General features: G+C 42.7%; 1 protein-coding gene across 1 annotated transcript; it reads left to right on the top strand.

Moving 5' to 3' along the window:
* Positions 1 to 8,244: 8,244 nt before the first annotated feature.
* On the top strand, positions 8,245 to 18,998 carry LOC306928822 (V-type proton ATPase catalytic subunit A-like; the record flags this gene model as incomplete). Its single annotated transcript, XM_079509093.1, has 10 exons — positions 8,245 to 8,277; positions 9,078 to 9,229; positions 10,911 to 11,073; positions 11,718 to 11,826; positions 12,823 to 12,945; positions 13,410 to 13,524; positions 15,340 to 15,595; positions 15,828 to 15,922; positions 16,854 to 17,025; positions 18,312 to 18,998. 10 exons carry the CDS (start codon positions 8,245 to 8,247, stop codon positions 18,402 to 18,404), a joined length of 1,311 nt encoding a protein of 436 aa, XP_079365219.1. The 3' UTR covers positions 18,405 to 18,998.
* Positions 18,999 to 21,469: the final 2,471 nt, after the last annotated feature.

Below are 21,469 nucleotides of genomic sequence, written 5' to 3'. Positions count from 1 at the left end.
AATAAATACTCAGGGACCCTACGGGGAAGCGATGAAAAGAGCTTAACCGAGGGGGTCCCGAGAGGGGCTAGTTGTTGCCTTACTTTTGAAATGTGCATTGTGTTGAATGCAATGTAATAACTCACACAACTCACACAAATCTGTGACTGCAGTACTGGTGCGTGTTTTGTATATTTATTACAAGAGGGGAGGGGGGTGAAGGCAATGGAATGGAATGGAATAAAATGCTGTGTGTGTGTGTGTGTGTGTGTGTGTGTGTGTGTGTGTGTGTGTGTGTGTGTGTGTGTGTGTGTGTGTGTGTGTGTGTGTGTGTGTGTGCTGGGTTGGGGTGTGTGTCTGCAGTGATGTCTAAACAAAGGGGCCATGCTGTGACCTCCCTGGCATTCCTACCTTTTTTTTGGCAAACTGTTGATATAGTACTCAATTAATCAGCAGCTGGTGTTTTAGCAACACATTTTTTATCAATGATACATCATATAAATTCACTTCATCACAATACCAGGGCCTTTTCTGTCTATCCACACGGCACACACTTCCTTCCCAACAATACATGTACAGTATGAATACAGAAATTGACACATAGCTGTTGATATGGGCAAAGGAACCGACACATTTTGTCTTCCTACTATCCCCAAAGCCTTGGCATCAAACACAGCTCATCAAAGACCTCTGATGTAATGGAAAAAATAGGCCTGTCAGTGTACAGTAAGCACCATGATCAATCATAAAATGACAAATCAATATTTGACAGTCCATTGGCATGTATGTTTTCTTTAAAATCCCGCACTTGGCCATATTGCTGTGTGTGTGTGTGTGTGTGTGTGTGTGTGTGTGTGTGTGTGTGTGTGTGTGTGTGTGTGTGTGTGTGTGTGTGAGTGAGTGAGAGAGAGAGAGGTTGCTTACCTGCAGACGTGAAAGATGAAGTTCTGCCGTTTTCCACAGAGTTTTGTCCACTTTTTTGGGAGTTTCAGACGTGGCTCCGTTGGCGCTGATGTAGCCCTGAAACATGACTGTCATACGAGCGTCATGTGAACAATGGCTAGCGCTGATGCTGTCTGACGGACCCGCCACTGCGTCTGCATCTGGTTCTTCTCCCAACGTCTGTGTACAACGTTTCTCGGCCGAAATAAGTCGTTCTTATCAATAAAACGCGGTAACACGTTGCGTGAAACGGAGCCAGCGTCTTCCGGAACGCGTATAGGCAAAATCCAAATCAGCGCAATAAGTTTGAGCGACAGCCTTACTGTCGCCGTCAAGACAAATTAAGCTCAGGATCTGTACGTTTCCCACCTTGTCTCAGTAAAATCCTGGACGTCCTCCTTCTGTACTAATAAAACATGCATATAGCATCGTTTGGATTCGTCTTTACGCACTTTTTGTCTTTGTTTTAGTTTATTTTGCTCTTCCATTGCTGTTGTTATTATGGGAAGGGAATGAAGCTGCGACCCGATTGGTCCATGTGACCAAAACCACACCACTCCCCTTGCAGAGATTAGTACGCTTAGTAAGAAATAGTCCCGGTTTTGACCACCGATTATAAAAATACTGCAGGACGGCATGTGGAGAACTTTTTTATTTTGACTTTCTATAGATCTCTTTTATGGGGCAAAAATTATGTAGTGCCACTTGTGTGGGAGCGAAAGTGAACGAAAACGTTGCTTGGGGTAAGGCCTATATAGTCATGTGTTCAAGAAGGATCTGTCCGATATTTCAAATTCCATCCTAATTGGCTAACATTGGCGTTCAAAGTTTGCAGGATTGGCCTGTTTTCAACAAAAAGCCTCAAATCATGAACGCAGCGTGCAATTTACGTGAAATCTTTCACTGACTTTCCTACTAGGCTGAGGAATATATCCCACCCTTTCCACATTGGCCTGTTACCAAAATGCCTCAAATCATCCAATTGCCATCCAAGGCATAAGAAGAAATGGCACCCTTTTCACATTGGACTATTATAGCGCCACCAGGAGGCCACAACCTGACCTGGCCTGGTGGAGACCTGTGCCCTAAGAGGCACTTTTTCTAGTTTGCATTGTTTTCAATTTAAATGTACATGAAGAAACATGGACCTATACTTTGTCTTATTATGATCATTGTGATTAATACCAATTCATCAAATCTATAATTGTCTCCACCAGGCCGAAGGCATGGGGAGAGAGTATGTTTTGCACTCCGTGTGTGTCCGTCCGTCCGTCCGTCCGTCCTTCCGTCCGTCCTTCCGTCCGTCCTTCCGTCCGTCCGTTATCAGCTAATCTCCGGCACCGTTGGCCCGATCCATGCCAAACTGTGCATACACACTCCCTGTATGCCAACGACGAACCTCTGCCCCAAATATTCCTCATGGCCTGTTATAGCGCCACCATGAGGCCGATTTAGGCAAAACACATTTCTGTAGATAACTCGTACACATTTTATCCATACATCACACAATAGGCCTATCTCACAGCCCGCTTTTCACGCCCACTTCCGGTAAATAGTGGTGTCTTTAACATTAGCATTTACACGTTTTTTTCTCTGGAGAATCTAAGTACATTTTCTAATGTAAAAATGTGACAGACCAATATTATTATGAAGCAAACAAGATGGTAAATCAGCTCGAACAGATAGAACAAACCTTACCTTGAGAAAACAAAAGTTGTAGACTTCTTAAATTACCTCTGTTAACATAGCGTCTATGGAGTGACGTCACGCTATCACCACTAACCCCAAAAGGGGGCGTATTAAGGGGGGCGGGGAAATTCTGTGAGATAGGCTTATTCGGTATACACTATCTCCATAGTCATGTGATCAACACGGATCTGCACAATTTCCCATCTTCCATCCTGATTGGCTAAGATTGGCTTCCAAAGCTCACATGATTGGTCCGTTTCGAACAAAATGCCACAAATCACAAACACAGTGTCCAATTTCCATGAAATTATACACGCACATTTCCACTAGGCCGAGGACAACATGCCACATTTTTTCCCCCAAATCAGCCTCACGGTGGCGCTATAACAGGCCAATTCCTGTTTTTACCTATAACTGCATCGATCTGTATACAACTTATGTATGCGCACTCCCTAGAGGCCATGGAAAAACATTTTCCCTGCATCCTTCCACATCTGCCGGTTATAGCGCCACCATGAGGCCGATTTCTGCAAAACACATTGTTTATGTTAGTCGCACAGATTTCATCCAAATCTCACGCAAATCGGTACACATGATCCCTGCAGTCATGTGATCAAGACGAGCCTGTTGGCCTGATGTCCTGCTCATCCAGAATTCTATCCTCAGAGATGCTATGAGTGATCTGGCACGTTTATATTACTCCTAAACATTTTTGCAAAACATCACACACACTCCTATCCTCCTGGTGGAGACCTGTGCCCAGAAGGGCACTTTTTCTAGTTAAATCTGCATTGTATTATTTATCAAATGTAGCACAAGCGCACACACGCAAACAGACATATGCCTACCGTTTCCTGCGTTTTATATAATAAAAAAAACATTCCCCATAAAAATAGCCGATCTACAAGCTTGTAGATTTGCTATTTTCACTAGTTTGAGTCCCGGGCACAAGCTAAACGGTTTGGGAATCACTGCTCAGCCGGCAAATCAATGTGTGATCAGAACGTTTACTGTACATGAATTGTCTGAAAATACATAATAACATGATAGTGCTGTCAAACAAGTCTATGAAGCTATATCGATGAAATCTCTCTGCAAGTTTAACCCTGCAACATAAATTTTAACCATGTAGTTGGGGTCCCATGATTCATCTCTCTGTCAGCAAAGAGGTCCTTGGCCTGAGAAACATTGCAGACCCCTGATACTTGGTAAAACGAACCACAAGTGCAGCTACTTGGTACAATCTTTTTTCCACTCTACACCAAGTCTTTCTGTCAAAACAAGCTCACAACACGTCAGGTAGTGAACTTAGATCTGCCGGGATGCTGGGGTTCAAGTTAAGCCAGTGCAAATAAGGCTACATGGGTGTGTCATACATTATTTCCATGGAATAACCATTAAAATAAATACTTACATGTGCAGTTGTACAACAAGCAATACAGTGGAAGGAGAAGCAGGGAAGGGAATGGTTAGAGGAGGTAAAGTGGAGAGTACATCATGTGAAGGAATCTATCGGGAAGACAGTGAAGACAGCTGTCTGAAGAAGAGATTTCACTTCACCACAACACCCAACTCAGAGATCTGAGACACTCTGCTGGCATCCAAAACGTGAGATCACTTTAACCTTGAGTTCATTGTTTATTAGAATAGTAATAGACGAATGCTGAGAAGAGTTATTTAAATTGTTTAGTTGTGTCATTGTTATATTCAGTCAACTGCATTCAAATTTAGCCATTATGTCTGTCTCTCCTGAACCAGCTGCAGGACACATACTGTATACATATATACGTATATACTACATAGAGGCATTTCCTTTAATCCACCCGACACTGATCGACATATACGTCACCTTCGAAAGCCGTCACTCATCCGTATTAATTACAACATTACGTAATTGATTGTTGTTAATTACGTAACGAAAGAATGAATTTGAAATGCTTAAATAGAATTACCTTCATGTTCCTTCATGTTCTTCAACAGAAGAACATGAAGGTAATTCATGTTCTTCTTTCACAGAGAAGCTGAGATTTGACAGTTTGTAGCGGTCGACAGTACTTGCGCGCTCTGCTTGCGCACTAGTAGCCTACTAGTGTGCAACAAGCAAGTAGGCACTCGACAGAGTGCAGTTCTAGTTAGGCTCTAATTTGTAACCAAACAGACTTGGCCGCCAAATGCATTGGAGGGGCTAACACCCCTCAATAATATCAAAGTGAGGGGTGCTCTTATCATCATACGTCATCATACATCATCTAATTTTCAACCAATGGCACATCTCCCGGCCAATCATGCCGGCCAATCACAATTTGTGTCCTCACTTTTGTCTTCAATGTTTGTATTTACACAGTTTTGTCTTCAATGTTTGTGTTTACACAAACACTCAAAGCCAGGCATAGGAGGGGCTCAATAACTAGAAAAATGTGATGTAATGGTGATGTCAGGGCTGGATCTACCATATGGGCACTTTGGACATGTGCCAAGGGGCCCTTGGGCACCAGGGGCCCCTCAAAAAAAATACAAAAAAATAAATTTAGCTCCACAGAAAATGTCCCTGCTAATCTGAATGAAATAAATGGTGTCTAAAAAGATTAGTGTTTTATTGTTGGTGAGAAGGGCAGCTGAAAAGTGCAATTGTGCAAAGCAGCAACAATGCGCTAGATTGGCTGTCACTCTGGGGGGGGGGGGGGGGGTTGCGTAGGCGACCGGAAATAGGCCAATATAACGGCATAAAACTGCCCTAAAACGGCTCCAAAACAGCAAAAATGTTGCGCGCGCGTGAAGGGGGGACCTTCGAGCTTCAGTGCCCAGGGGCCCTCAGAGGTGTTAATCCGGCCCTGGGTGATGTAATGGTGATTTAAACGGTGCCGTCTCTTACCATACTTAAAGGATCACTTCACCACTTTTCAACTTCTCTTCCTAGGCTATAATTGGTCCTCACTAATGTTCATGATAAAATACCACCATTTTTTCCTACTCAGTCTGTCTCATAGGAGGGCTGTGGGCAGTTCAGAAACCCGTCCACCAGTGACATAATCGATGGTGAATCCAAGCTAATAGAAACGGCAGGCTTTCTTTTCCTGAAAAGTTGCAATGCAAAAGTTGAAGCCATCGTTCTTACGATAATACAAATCTAAATATATTTAAAAAAAAATCTTGTTTAAAAAAAAAATCTGCCTAATGATGTCACTGGTGGACGGGTGTCCGGACTGCCCAAAGCCCTCCTATGAGACACAGACTGAGTAAGAAAACATGGTGGTGTTTTTTGAAGAGATGTTGAAAAGTGGTGAAGTGGTCCTTTAACAATACTACTTTTTTACCTCCAAAAACTAGGTACGTAGCAAATAGCTAAACCTAATAATTCAATATTTCAAATGTTCTTTCACAGAGAAGCTGAGATTTGACAGTTTGTAGTGGTCGACAGTACTTGCGCGCTCTGCTTGCGCACTGGCCTACTTGTGTGCAACAAGCAAGTAGGCACTCGACAGAGTGCAGTTCTAGTTAGGCCTATGGTCCAATATGACATCAACACATTTGAGTAATAAGTTGCTAACGCCGCCCCGTCCCCCCGGTTCCACACAAATACTTCTCTCCCTCAAATGAACAGTTTGGATTTGATTCTGGTCATCCTAAAAGGGCATCAGCAGCTACAGAACAACAACAGGTAAGTGCTTGTCTATGAAGTCTATGTAATAGTGGCTCTGCAGTGCAGGGTGACAGGTTTGAACTGCATGGCCAAATTGTGTCTCTTTATAGACGGAGCTTGAAACAGAACCTGTATTCTCAGTTGAGATTCTGGTTGGTTTACATTACTGGTCAGTAGTCAGGCTGCATTCAGGTGTTAATGGCAATACCAAAATAAGTCTGAAGTCCATGAGCCAGAGCTCCAAATTTGGGCTCCTAATCTGAGCATTATATGAAAATATGGCAGAATTTGCATAACTTTCCAGAATCAAAATATAAGAGGCAACCTTCTTATTTAATTTTGTTAAATGTTAGAATCAAAGGTTTTAAGTAATAAGTTGCTACCCCCCCATACAGCCAAACAGAAAAGTCCTATCTGATTTATTAGGATGTCAAAGTGTGTTGGAGTTTGGAAGTGCTCGCTTTCAGCAAAACAACGTCTTGCTGCCCATATTTGCAAATTCGTGGTACACAGGAGACCGGGCTTTCGCAGTGGTTGCTCCTACACATTGGAATGCCCTGCCCCTCACGTTAAAAAACGTTGGTAGACTGCTTTAAGAGAATGTCGTTCCCATGTAGTTCTTACCTGACTCATTTTTACATGCCTATGTTTTGTGATTTTGCCTCAATTTGACATGCCTATGTTTTTGTGTTTTTGCCTTGTTTATTGGTTTCGTTAAATTCTTTATTGTATTTTTTGAGTGGTGTAAACCACTCCTACGACTGGCTTTGTTAGTTTACGTGTCTGTCTGTCTGTCTGTCTGTGCTCAAAAAATGAGCATGGTTGCTACGGTCACCCAGTTCACCCGGGTGTGATTTCATTACGTCAGACATTACGTCAGATCAGAGCTGATATATAAGACCTTACACCACTCAGTTCACACGGGTGTGATTTTTTACTTTATCGTGTTATCATGTTTTCCTGTTTGTTTTTAACTTGTTGATTGTTCTGTGTACACTGTTCAGCACCTTGTGACTTTGTCTTGAAAGGTGCTTTATAAATAAAATGTACTTACTTACTTACTCTTTTCAAAGATACCCTTTTTAATATGCTCTATTACCATACGCACCATTTTTTGAGGTGTGCATGATGTGCATTTGCCTTTTCATTATCAATAGCATTTAATGTTTGTGTTAAGACAACGTTCGTGTTCACACGCACACTATATAAAAGCCCCTCAAAAAAATAAACGATGTCGTACCTGGAATCAATTCAAATAAAATAAATTAAATCATGTTTACTAAAGGGCAGATGAGTAAGGCTGGGACTAAAGGGGGGCATATCTCTCGGCTGGTGGTGGATCAGGATAGGGCGAGGGACACGTCAATCATCCTGAAAACTGGTTGAGAGCAGCGGTGCACCATAAAACTATGGCATACAAGAGGGATTATTCGGCCTACTCGTGAATGATTGGAAATGCATGGCACAACCATTTATGCAATGATTATTATTTCTTTGGCAAAATGATGTGTTCCTTTTCTGGCCATACAGTATATGGAGTTCTGTGATGACATGAGTCGACAACGACAACGTTTCTGACATGAAGGGCGAGGTCGCGCACCATTGTGATGTCAGAACAGGCCAGCTCCATATATGGAGATCTAGGGGTGATCAGGTGTTGTTACTGCCCTTTTACTGCCCTAAACAAAGACTCGGCTGGCAAACGATTTACGTCATAAGTGCCCTAAACAAAGTCACATTAAAGTCCATAGACTTGGCTGGCTAACACCGGGGCTCCACCGGGCGCGTCAGCGTCGTGTCTCCGTCACCGTCAGGGAATGTTCCCTTTTTGACTCCTACGACTGGCTTTGTTAGTTTACGTGTCTGTCTGTCTGTCTGTCTGTCTGTTCGCCAAAAAACGAGCATGGTTGCTACGGTCACCCAGTTCACCCGGGTGTGATTTCATTACGTCAGACTGCATTAAAATTGCCCCGGTTCGTTTTTTGACGCACGCAATGGAGACGCGACGCATCCGGTGGAGCCCCGGCGTAACGATTTACATCATAAGTGCTTTAAACAAAAATCCCATAGACTTGACTGCCATGTGACAGTATAATCTGGCGCCCCTCAAAAATAGGCCAAATTTGCGTTTTTGTTTATGGTCATAAAATGGGCTATATTTTCCAAAATATTACACCTAGAGACTTGCATTTAGCATTACAATGTACCCATAAGGTTCTCTGATATTGTGAAATATATCAATTATTAAACAATTTTGATCTGAGGTGATTGTGGCATAGAATCAATCAATCAATTATCAGAATATTATCAGGTTATTATTAGGGATGCACCGAACGGGAAATTCTCGGACGAAACCGAATACCGAATATAGGAAACAGTTGGCCGAAAACCGAATAACCGAATATGATATAATATTATATAGATTTTTTCCTACCATTGCTTTCATGGCCGTACCTTAAAGCTACCTGATTTATGGCAAAATAAATGGTTATGGCAAAACTTAATAATAATAATCACTATTATGGGTCCATAACACATTTATTCAGCTCTTTTGAATGCATTGATTGCATACACTATTCAGTGATATATTTTCTGCCTATTCGGGCCGAAACCGAATAGGCCGAAATTGCATTTTTAGCCATTTTCTGCCGAATATTTTCTGCGGCCGAATATTCGGTGCATCACTATTTCATAGTGTTCCAATTTTGAGATGTGACTGTGACATTTCTGACGTGTGTGTGTGTGTGTGTGTGTGTGTGTGTGTGTGTGTGTGTGTGTGTGTGTGTGTGTGTGTGTGTGTGTGTGTGTGTGTGTGTGTGTGCACCAGGATGTGGTCCTGGAGCTGGAGTTTGAAGGCATCAAGGAGAAGTTCACCATGATCCAGGTGTGGCCCGTACGACAGATCCGTCCAGTCACAGAGAAGCTGCCCGCCAACCACCCACTGCTGACGGGACAGAGAGTCCTTGATGCTCTGTTCCCGTGAGTAGAACTCTAGTCACACCCACGTGGAAGATAAAGCAGTGTTGACTTTGACAGCAAAGTTTGATTTAGTTTTCGTCACAGTCTTTTGAATAAAGTTTCATTTAGTTTTAGTCATATTTTCTGAAATGTGACCACCTACTTTTGGTACGGTACTTTAATACATTTTTATACAAGTACTCTTGTACTTTTACTCAAGTACATTTTGCCGGACTTTTACTTGTAACGGGAGTATTTCTGCATGATTGCAGTATTGAAAGTTGAGTAATGTTTCCACCACTGAGCCAAAGTCATGTGTCTGTTTATTCCATACTGTAGTTGTGCGCAGGGCGGTACCACGGTTATACCAGGAAGATAAAGTCACATGTAAATTTTTTCCATAGTTGCGTGCAGGTAAACGGAGTTTCTAAAGATAAAGTTATGTGTCTGTTATTCCGTAGTTGTGTGCAGGGAGACGGAATTACTAAAGATAAAGTCGTGTGTCTGTTATTCCGTAATTGTGTGCAGGGAGACGGAATTACTAAAGATAAAGTCGTGTGTCTGTTATTCCGTAATTGTGTGCAGGGAGACGGAATTACTAAAGATAAAGTCGTGTCTGTTATTCCGTAGTTGTGTGCAGGGAGACGGAGTTACTAAAGATAAAGTCGTGTCTGTTATTCCGTAGTTGTGTGCAGGGACAGGGGTGGCAGGTTTCTATAACGGCAGTGGGTGCCCCCCGCCCCGCCCCCCAGCCACCCCGCCTCCCTGCCACCCCCCCCCCCCCCCCCCCCCGGCCGCAGCGGGGAAAAAACCTTTTTTTTGGTACTTTATTTACAGTTTGCTAATAAATACAGTGGTGCGCGCTTTCAGTTCACAACAATTAACGAACACATTAAATTGTTTCAGCATCTTGTTTCAACATTTCAGCATGATCAACAGTAAATAATTAAATTGTTTCAGCCATAAGCGGCGGGTGGATTTTACCTTTAGCTAGGTGGGACGACGCAGATTTATTTATTTATTTCCCCCAGATGGTCTAACAATCTCATGATTTGACCAATGTATTACCAATCTTGTACACCATTGCTCACGAAAGCAAGATCCTTGACCAAATTACAGCCACTGCATCTTACCTTTTAATTAAAGTAAAAGTAGTCTGAGGAAAGGGAACAGTTCTGTTCCCCGGACATTGTTTTGGGATATTTTTGCTGAGATGGCTCTGTTTGTCAAGTCTCAAGTCAGTGTGGAGATTGGCCGGCGGTGTTGCTGCCCTCCCCTCCCCTCCCGACTCATGGCTCTTTACAGACGGGCCGACGGTACACAGACAGCAGCCTCTCCGCTGACTGTGTTAGTGTTGTGTTGCTGCAGGAGACGGAGTGTGAATGAACCGTGCGGTCACTGGAACAAAGCCACCGTATTAGCATTTGAATACCTGTTCTGTGAACACCGTAAAGGTGTGTGCCTACGTGACAAAATGACCAGGGGGAGGGGATCTTCAGCCTTAATCTCAGTGGGTGCTATTTGCCTTATTCTTTTTTCAGTGGGTGCCCAAGCCCTCAGGCACTCCCAAAGTTGACGCCGTTGTGCAGGGAGACGGAGTTACTAAAGATAAAGTCGTGTCTGTTATTCCGTAGGTGCGTGTAGGGCGATACCACTCCTGTACCAGAAAGATTAAAGTCACGTGTCCATTTTTGTTCCGTAGGTGCGTGCAGGGCGGCACCACGGCCATCCCAGGCGCCTTTGGCTGCGGAAAGACGGTGATCTCCCAGTCGCTGTCCAAGTACTCCAACAGTGACGTCATCATCTACGTGGGCTGTGGAGAGCGAGGAAACGAGATGTCCGAAGTGCTGAGGGACTTCCCCGAGGTCTGTCAAACCATGGATATAGAATGCACATTTATGATATGATATGATTTGATAGGAGTTTGTTTATTCTGTCTTGGTACAAGCAGACATATTTCTCTGTGAAGTGCGTGCCACATGCACACTGCAAGTTGTCATGTTTGTCCCTTTAATACAGAGTTATTTATTCTTTCTTCGTTAGTGTAGTCCTGTTGTAAAAGGTTCCCGTTGGTAAATATGGGCGCGTTCAGAAATGGCACACCGGAGGACACTCGCCTATTAGTTTGTATTGGCAGTGCGCTCCGGTGCGCTATTTGCGAACGCGCCCTATGTAGTCTCGTGTGCCACATTGTTGCCTCCCGCAATTCTCAAATGCATCCTTTTTGGTTTTTTTACAGTGTGGACATTTGTCCTAATATAAATCATCTAGGCCTACGGATAAGCGGTTGAAGATGGATGGATGGATGGATGGATGGATAAATCATCTAGGGCATACTGTATATATCTAGCTGCTTATTAGAAATGTTGTAGTTGTAGTTCCAGACTCTTATTAGCAAGCATTCAGAGATTGTGGAATAGTGTAGTCTGGCTACACGTGAGAGACTAGTTATTCTGTTGATCCACATCCAACAGACTAGTGAATATGTTGATCCACATCCTCCCAACAGCTCACCATGGAGGTGGACGGCAAGACGGAGAGCATCATGAAGAGAACAGCTCTGGTTGCCAACACCTCCAACATGCCTGTGGCTGCACGAGAGGCCTCCATTTACACAGGTAACAACTACACCTAATGAGATGCCTCAATTTACACGGGTAAACAACTAGACCTATGATAGACCTCCATTTATACAGGTAAATAACCAAAAGCAACTAGCAAACAACTAGGCCAATTATACGAAGCCTCCATTTACACAGGTAAACAAGTAGGCCTACGAGAGGCCTCCATTTACACAGGTAACAAGTTCTAACAACTAGACCTATAAGAAGCCTGCATTTTGTTTACACAGGTAACAACTAGGCCTATGAGAGGCCTCCGTTTACACAGGTAAATGACTAGGCCTGCAACTATCATAATATTCTTTAGTGTATCGTCATCACATCACAACCACAGCCTTGTCTCTCTGGTCCCACTTTAAAGGGGGCCTATACAGGGGGGACCAGGTGGTGAGAATACCAAACGACTCGCCCCTTTACCAACTCGCCCCTGCGAAATGCTTTAATGTAGTTAACAGTTAATTTAGTATTTCCCTCCCTCTCTGAAATCTGAAATGATCTTGTATACAGATTTATTTGATTGTATAGTAGTCGATCTATATACTCTGTAAAATTAAGAAAGAATAACATGACACAGAGACGGTGACTGCTTAATTAAGTTAATTTAGGACCTTCTAGCAGTTAATTTAGTTTTATTAAACACATTTCTTCCATGTAGCCCATGTTTTGTAATGGCATCATCATGCTATTAATAAATTAATATGATAATACCTTTTTATGTAATCACCAACATGAATTATGTTTGTTATTTACAGCTAGGTAGAGTACACCATTGTGGTATAGACGGGTGATAATTGTAACTGTGGTTACTAATAGTAACATTATGTAATAGTAACATTATGTATTATCTGAATTCGTTATTAGATCAAATTGTCTCTTTCTCCAGACTACGGCCTGGGCAAGTGTAATAATAATAGGAGGGAGAGGCACCACTACAAGTACAAACCTGTTGTGTCCACTGTGTCTAGTCAAGGTTTGAACACTCTCCTCACGCAGGGATCACACTGTCCGAGTACTTCCGGGACATGGGCTACAACGTGAGCATGATGGCCGACTCCACCTCGCGCTGGGCTGAAGCTCTGAGGGAGATCTCTGGACGACTGGCCGAGGTACCCACCGGTGAGTGTCCCTCGCGCCAGGGGAATGTGCATATTAGAGCTGTCGCCGTTACAGATTTAACCCATTTAGACCGGAGGATGATTCTACAAATGTCTTCTAAAGTTTTCTGAAAAATCCTATGTTTCTATGTCAGTGTTTTTCAAACATTTTCATGTCGAGGACCCCAACAAATATATGAAATTGGCCACCGACCCCCATCAGAAAATATGTTGTTCGCTCTGAAAGAACATAATAAAGATTTGTGCAACATTTTCAGGATTTTTCAAAAATAGCAGACCTACAAGCTCATAGTGCGGCACCGAGTGCCACGCTATGAGCTTGTAGATCTGCTGTTTTTCAATAGCTAAAGCACAACATAATGCTTAAAACATCAAAAGGGGTTCCCGTCCAGAATGGACAGCTATAAGGCCAGTCCCAGCGCTCTACGGTATCTAACGGTGGTTCTGTGCCTTGTGGTCCTGCAGACAGCGGCTATCCTGCGTACCTCGGCGCCAGGCTGGCGTCCTTCTACGAGCGCGCCGGACGCGTCAAGTGCCTCGGAAACCCAGAGCAAGAGGGCAGCGTCAGCATCGTAGGAGCGTGAGTTGAAACCATGATTTGTACAGTACATGAAGCCTTCCATCTTCTTTTTTTATACATTATTTTTATTTTATAAGTGAGCAGTGATGTAAATAGGTTTTCAATGTAATGAGTCCCGGGAGGATGCAGGGATGGTCTTTTAGATGAGTCCCAGGGACATTTTATGAGTCCCACTTCAACGACGTAGGGAGTCATAATTTTGCCATTTTTACAAATTGCAGCATTTAACTCCCATTTCACCATATTACATGGTTATAATGTGGTTATATTCATGTAGAAAACGGAATTATAACTAAAGCTAGCAGAATAAACTAGAATTAAAAAACAGTACAGTAGTACTCTAACCACAAGGCCCCCAGCTCAGTGGCCTTGTGGTTAGAGTGTCCGCCCTGTGACTGGGAGGTCGGGGTTCAATCCCCGGCCGGGTCATACCAAAGACCAAAAATGGGACCCAGTGCCTCCCTACTTTACACTCAGCATCAAGGGTTGGATTGGGGGTAAGTCCCTGCGACATACTCCAGGGGGTGTACTTGTACATCAAGCTGCCTCACGCTACAGAAACAGGAGATAGGCTCCTGCCCTATGGGCCTCATGGCTCGGCAAGGCTACTTACTACAGTAGTACAGTAGTGCATCCCGTGGATGCAGAGGTCGTTGTTTTATTGCCTCCCTTAACTATAAACTGTGTTTTGGGATGCAAAATGCACCCTATTTTAATCTCGCACCACAGTGTAGTCCTACAGAAACAAAAACATAATACAACATCAAGCCGGAATCATAACAAAATGAAATGCAAGAAAAGAAGAAAAAGACATCATAATAGAAATAGAAACAAAATGCATATCAGTAGAAAAGAAAAATAAACACAAAGAAAGATTTGACTGTGACTAGGCCTCTGCTTCTGCTGTTCCATCCATGTCAACATAGGTTATGGTTGTCCTAATACTGTGTGTGTAACTATTGATTTGTCTTCTTCTGCAACGATTGATGATTGCTACACTAGGTCAGGGGTTCTCAACCCGTGGGTCGCGACCCCTCGGGGGGTCGCCAAATTATTTTAGGGGGTCCCCAAATTATTTTCCAAAAAAAATAAATAAAAAAGATATATATTTTTTTTTTTATCTATTGTATTTTGGCTGGACTTGATGCTGTCGTAATGACTGTTTTTACACTTGCTGAAAATAGCCGATCTACAAGCTCACAACGCGTCGCATTGCGACGCGTTGTGAGCTTGTAGATCTGCTATTTTCAGCATGCAACCATGTGTAAATTGACTTATACTGGATCTCTTGTCCACTAGTCCCTTCCTGACGTCTAGTTTTTATTTGTTGATGAAATTGTCAGTATATTTAGTTTTAGTCATCATAGCTTAGTTTTCATTTAGTTTCCATTTAGTTTTCGTCAGTGAAAAGGGGTAGTCGACGAACATTTTTCGTCATAGTTTTAGTCGACGAAATCAACACTGGATTAAGGATTAATATAGTCGACTATGGATTGCCAAAATGGTATAGTCGACTGTTAGTTGACTATTACAGAATTTTTACAAAATAAATTGACAGATTGGCAGTGGAATCATCAGTCTGATCCCTCTGATTGCATAACATAAAAATAAATAAATGCAATAGAGGAGCATTCCATTTGGGCTGTGGGGGGTACTTGATTTAACATATACTTGCTTGGTTTCTCCCAATAAAAAAAGAAATATATATATATATATATATATATATATATATCCTTTTTAAAAAAAATCAAACTATTTGTTAATTAATATTAGGCCAATCTCTAAATTGAAAAACATCAAATTAGAGATTGGTAGTGTCGGACTAATTGAGGTTCAGGCCTATAGTTTCACACTAGCATTCTCGTTTGTGTGTTTCTCTCTTCTTGTGCAGGTGTTCTGGGGTCTGGACAAGAAGCTGGCCCAGAGGAAGCACTTCCCCTCGGTCAACTGGCTGTACAGCAAGTACACGCTCGCTCTGGACGAGTACTACGACAAGCACTTCCCAGAGTGCGTGCCGCTGCGCACCAAGGCCAAGGAGATCCTGCAGGAGGAGGAGGACCTGGCCGAGATCGTCCAAAGGTGAGGAGACGACGGAATGACCAACGTTTAACCCAACATTTAACCCATTTAGACCTGGAACGCATCTGTGTCACCTTTTAGCTTTTAACCACATTAACCAACATTTAAGACCTGGAACTTATCTGTGTCACCTTTTTAGCTTTTAACCACATTAACCATTATTTTAAACTCAAGCTGTAAAACATCCACTAATGTCTCCTCATCCCGTTGTGGTCGTATAACAGGCATCTCTGGCTGAGTCGGACAAGATCACGCTAGAGGTCGCCAAGCTGCTGAAGGACGACTTTCTGCAACAGAACGGTTACACCCCCTACGACAGGTAAAATAATTTTAAAGAAATAGCGGATTTGTCCCGGACCTGGTGACGAGGCCGTCGCGTTATGACGACGAAACCTGGGAATCAAGTCATCCTCTGGGCTGCTAGGGCTTCTGGGAAATTGAGCCCAATGCATGTGAACGGGCCGTTTGTTTAGACTACAACATGCTGTGCAGGGTGGCTTCGTTTGGCATTGTCATGGCCGCTGGTTCTTCTGATCATAACAACCTCGGCAGCGTAGAATATTGGATTAAATAGCAGGGAACGCGGGTTACGCAGTAATACTGTTAAAGTTCTCAACTTCTCGGTCGCCACACGGCTGATTTCACTCTTTTGGGATTCCATATAGAAGCCGGCAGCCATGTCTTCTGTGGAAGCAGAATGTGACGTTGCGCAACTGAAATAGCTGATCTGCAGCTGTGGATCGGCTATTTGTCTGTTATTATTTTAAGATTGGAACATTTGAAGTGGTCAACTACCAATGCTGCATGTTTTAGAAGCGTCTTCCATAAAATTGTATTAGTGTCAGATATGTCACAGTCTCGCGTTACCAGACTGTTGACTCTCGCAATTTCCAAATGCTTCATCATACAGTCTGGACCAACGGAAGAGCTGTCATACGTAAGCGATAAAGCGGAAGTCGAGCCTCCTCCCCACTTCCGTTTCGTCTTTACAGTCGCGCAGATTTATCCCAATATAAATAGAAAACATCTAAGCATGTATAGCTTGTTGCTTAGCAGAAAATAAAATGCAAAAATAAAATGTAAAGATATTTTAAAATATATTTCCGTGAACGGAAATGGCAGCTTCCTTACTCAGCTCATGGGTTGCTATAGTTCCAGACTCTATATAGCATTCGGACTTTGTGGAATAATTGTCTGGCTACGTGAGACTAGATATTTCATAACGGGACTTCTTTCCCTGCACCACACAGGTTCTGTCCGTTCTACAAGACGGTGGGCATCCTGTCCAACATGATCGCGTTCTACGACATGGCGCGCCACGCCGTGGAGAGCACGGCGCAGAGCGACCAGAAGATCACCTGGTCCATGATCCGAGAGCACATGGGAGAGATCCTCTACAAGATCAGCGCCATGAAGTTCAAGGTACGGTATGGTTGGGGACCGGCACAATGATTATAGAAGCGCCAAATCATCGGCAAAATGTCCATACATTTTTTTTTCAAATTCTTCCAGTCACAAATTTTCATTTTCATTTTTCAAAAATAGAGAAAATCGTTGATCTACATTTACAAGCTTGTAGTTTACGTGTTTTGTAATATTTTTGGAAAGACAAATCTATTAAATGTGTTTTTTTTCCCCCTGTATATTGATGTTATTTGTCATATCTGCCCTGTGCAATTTGTGATTATGAAGCCCAAAAGGCTATCCGATACAAATTGTAACGTTCCAATGCAAAAAAAAAAACACAATTAAATCGTTAATTGCAATTATTTGTGACAATTCATCGTCAGCTTAAACTTGTAATGGTGACAGCCCTAGGTGAGGCACTCACAGGGTTGGTGCAGCGGTGAAGTGCCTGCCCACCACCACCGTGGAGGTTGTGTAGGTTCGATTCCACTGTGGCGCATCCTGCTTTGTCAAGCTTGTTCTCCACAAACACAATCGGCCCGTGTTCGGAGGAGAGAGGGAAGACAAAGAATGATGCATGTCATATGATGAAATGCAGCGCATCGTGAGCTTGTCTTTTTCTGACTTTTTTTTGCCTATAAGGACATACCCAAATTTAGGGATGCCAGATTGAAAGTGACTAACAGACTTGGCCAACGTTCCCGCCAGCAAATATCCCGATTTTCTCGGGCTTGTGGTTGACTTGATCAATGAAGACAATCGATTCTAAACGTGTCGGCAACTATCACTCTGTATTAACATGAACTCAATCCAGTTCCAGTGTTGTTTTCGTCGACTAAAACTATGACGAAAAATGTCCGTCGACTACCTTTTTTCACTGACGAAAACTAAATGAAAACTATGACTAAATATACTGTCGATGTTGTCAACAAATTAAAACTAGACTAAATGTTAGGAAGGGACTAGAGATCCAGTATAAGTCATTTTACACTTGGTTGCATGCTGAAAATAGCAGATCTACAAGCTCACAACGCGTCGTGCTGCGACGCGTTGTGAGCTTGTAGATGGGCTATTTTCAGCAAGTGTAAAAACAGTCATTACAACAAGGCCCGCCAAAATACATTTCACCTTGGTCACCTGGAAAGACATTCCAGGTGACCAAAATGTGACTCAAACGAAATGAAAACTATTCAAGGAGACTATGACTAAAACTCAAAACAAAAACAACACTGCCATAAGTGCCATTGTTCAAGTTCTGTTCCACGAATCTAAAATGTATCTTTATTATTGGTCTGCTTCAGGACCCGGTGAAGGACGGTGAGGCCAAGATCAAAGCAGACTACGCCCAGCTGTTGGAGGACATGCAGAAAGCCTTCAGAACCCTGGAAGAGTGAACCATCATCATGTCCCTCTTCCTCCCAGTGCTGTGCGGTGTGGTGTGGTGCAAACAAACAAACAAACAAACAAACCCCAGTGGCCCCAAACTGCTTTCAAAAAGTCTTACCAAAAGGCCATTGGATGTCTTTTTTTGTTTCTCTTCATTCCTCGAGTGCTTACTTCCAACTCTCAACATTCCGACATTGTTCAGTCAGTCCAGTTGTTCGTTCACATTATTAACTATACACACCTGCGTTCCTTGTAAGCATTGGTGCTGGAAAGTCCTATTATTATTATTATTATTATTATGTGACCTGTGACTATAATAATATAGCAACGCTGTTATTTATCCAGTCCATTTCATCGCTCATCGGCACTCGTCTACGATGCGAGACGCCGCAACAAGTTCCGTTACCAGACAGTTTACATGTAGTTGCACGCCACTCCGTCGCACGGTGAAAATGGCCACGATCTACAAACTCACGACGTGCCGGCACGGTGGTGACCCCCGTGGTGAGCTTGTACATGTGCCATTAGTTTTTTTTGGGCACGCAACTTTTAAGTATAACTTTCATCGGTATTGTCGTCGTCGGAAAATAAATGGGCCAACCCCCCCCCTCCCCCCAATCAAGTTTCCATACTGTACTACCCCCTCGTACTACTGTACTACTCCCGGGGCCCTTACATACTGTACTACCCCCGGGGGCCCTCGCACATACGGTAAGAATAGCTGCAGCATCCTCCAGTACTTCCCCCTGATGTAAAAAACAAACAAAAGAATCTGTATAGATCAATTTAAGAAATAAATGGGAACAGGCACAAGGGTAAAAAGGGACAGGCAGTTCCGCCGCATCAAAAAAAAAAAAAAAGCCTAATTTATTCTTCTTGGTATGAGCGAGTTTAAATTAGCTGTAATTTATCAGGAAGCCAGGATGGTGTTCATGCCTCTTCCTGCAGTACCTCGCAATAGTGACTTTGTTGTTTTTGTTCTTCTTCCATGTTGTTGTTGTTGAATTTGTGTGTGTGTGTGTGTGTGTGTGTGTGTGTGTGTGTGTGTGTGTGTGTGTGTGTGTGTGTGTGTGTGTGTGTGTGTGTGTGTGTGTGTGTGTGTGTGTGTGTGTGTGTGTGTGTTGTGAATGATTTTGCGTGTTAGTTATGTTGTCAAAGATATCATATTATATTTATGACCCGTTTCTGTATCAAGTGTAGAAATGCATTTCAATTGATGTATGACGACTAAATAAATGAATGGGTAAAGAACTTCACGTCTCATATTTTGCGTTTGAAGTTGATAGATACAGTTGGGTGCCACCGATATTGTCCCTTATCATTTGACCCATTTAGGCCTGACCTCAGAATTTAAAAAAATCCTTCTAAATCCTCCAGTTTTCTGAAATAAATATTTTCACGATTTTTCAAAAATAGCAGATCTACAAGCTCGTAGCGCGCCACTCGGTGGCGCGCTATGAGCTTGTAGATCTGTTATTTTTCAATAGCTAAATTATAACATAATAAAACACCAAAAGGGGTTCCCGCCCAAAATGGGTTAACTGTCCTTTTGCGCAGATCACGCAAACCTCAGCAAAAAGAAAAGGACAATATCGATGGCCTCCAACTGTAGATACAGTAGTTTTTTTTTTGTCCTTTTCCGAATTTTGTTTTGTGCCAAGCCGTTATCAGGATACAGAAAACGTAAACAAACAAACGGATCACACAGTACATTGACGAAAAAGAACAAATAACAAACAAACAATCCTGATGAGCTGCAGGCACCCGTCGCCACTGTGCAGCGCCGGAAGTGCACAATTACTACTATAATCAGTCCTCCGAGATGCCATTTTAAGAGTAATGTCTGTCACCTAATCATCATTAATGATTACATGTATTTGACTTTTTTGTCAGGCTTCTGATTGGTCCCTGACTGACTAAACAGCAGGCTCTTTCTGCCTTGTTCCGCCCTGGTTCCACCTTGTTTATGTTGAATTTGCTAAAACATAATTTTGAAAAAAACAAACATGATGTGCCTATTATGCTCAGTCACCATGCTGCACCTGTGATGTTCCTTTTTTACTGACACTGACTGTTTAAAATAAGAATTGAGTGCACAGAATATCAATACGAAGCAACTGAAAAACATGATTTTTCAATGGTAGTGGATGGAGAGAGAAGATTTTTGTCCAACCACGTAACGGCAACCAATGGGTGGGAAGAGGGGCACAACCACGGGCGGGACTTGACAAAGGGTGAATTGAGCAGAGACCGAACCAGAGTAAAAGGGACACAGAGCTTAGTTACACGTTTACAGCTCCTTCTCAAAAAATGTGAATATCGTGTAAACGTTTATTTTCTTCCATAATATAATTCAAAAAGTGAAACTTTCATATATTCTCAATTCATTGTGCATAAAGTGAAGTATTAAAAACCTTTATGATATTGGCATACGCTATTATCATAAAGCTCATGAAAATCTAAAAAATCTTATCTCAAAAACGAGATACGAGACCACTAAAAAAAAGGTTTTTTCGAGATCGAGAAATGTCGACCATCTGAAAGGTATTAGTCTAGTAGCCAGCCCATAGAGCCCCATTGTGAACCCGGACATGTTGAGTACACCAAGGTTTTATGTTAGAAATGTTTAGTATGGATCCCCAGCATGTAGAAACAGCCGGATGCTAACTTGCATATGTTGAGCAATTTTCATAATTGGCATAATATGTGACCATACCAATTACAACCTATAGAAGGCAAAATATTCAAAATTTCATCATGCTTTATGTAGCATGTGACATGTCAAACTAGGGGGTTTTCATGATGCTGAATCCATTCCAAGCATTAGTTTTGCAAAAAAACACTCATTGGGCTAAAAACGGCAAATGCCGTCATCACGTGTGGGAGCGGTGGCCGAACGGTTTGCGGAGCGGTCTTGATACCGGAAGGTCACCAGTTCGTATCCCCGGACCGGCACGTTAAAATTACCACCGCTGAAGTGCCCTTGAGCAAGGCATTGAACCACTACCATGAAATGTTCTATGAGCAGGGCCTGGCTGTAAACAAGTATCTGATGCTTAGTCCAGTTACCCTG

The sequence above is a fragment of the Electrona antarctica genome (assembly GCF_951216825.1).
Source record: "Electrona antarctica genome assembly, chromosome: 8".
Lineage (NCBI taxonomy): Eukaryota > Metazoa > Chordata > Actinopteri > Myctophiformes > Myctophidae > Electrona > Electrona antarctica.
This window is presented reverse-complemented; position numbering and strand designations above follow the sequence as displayed.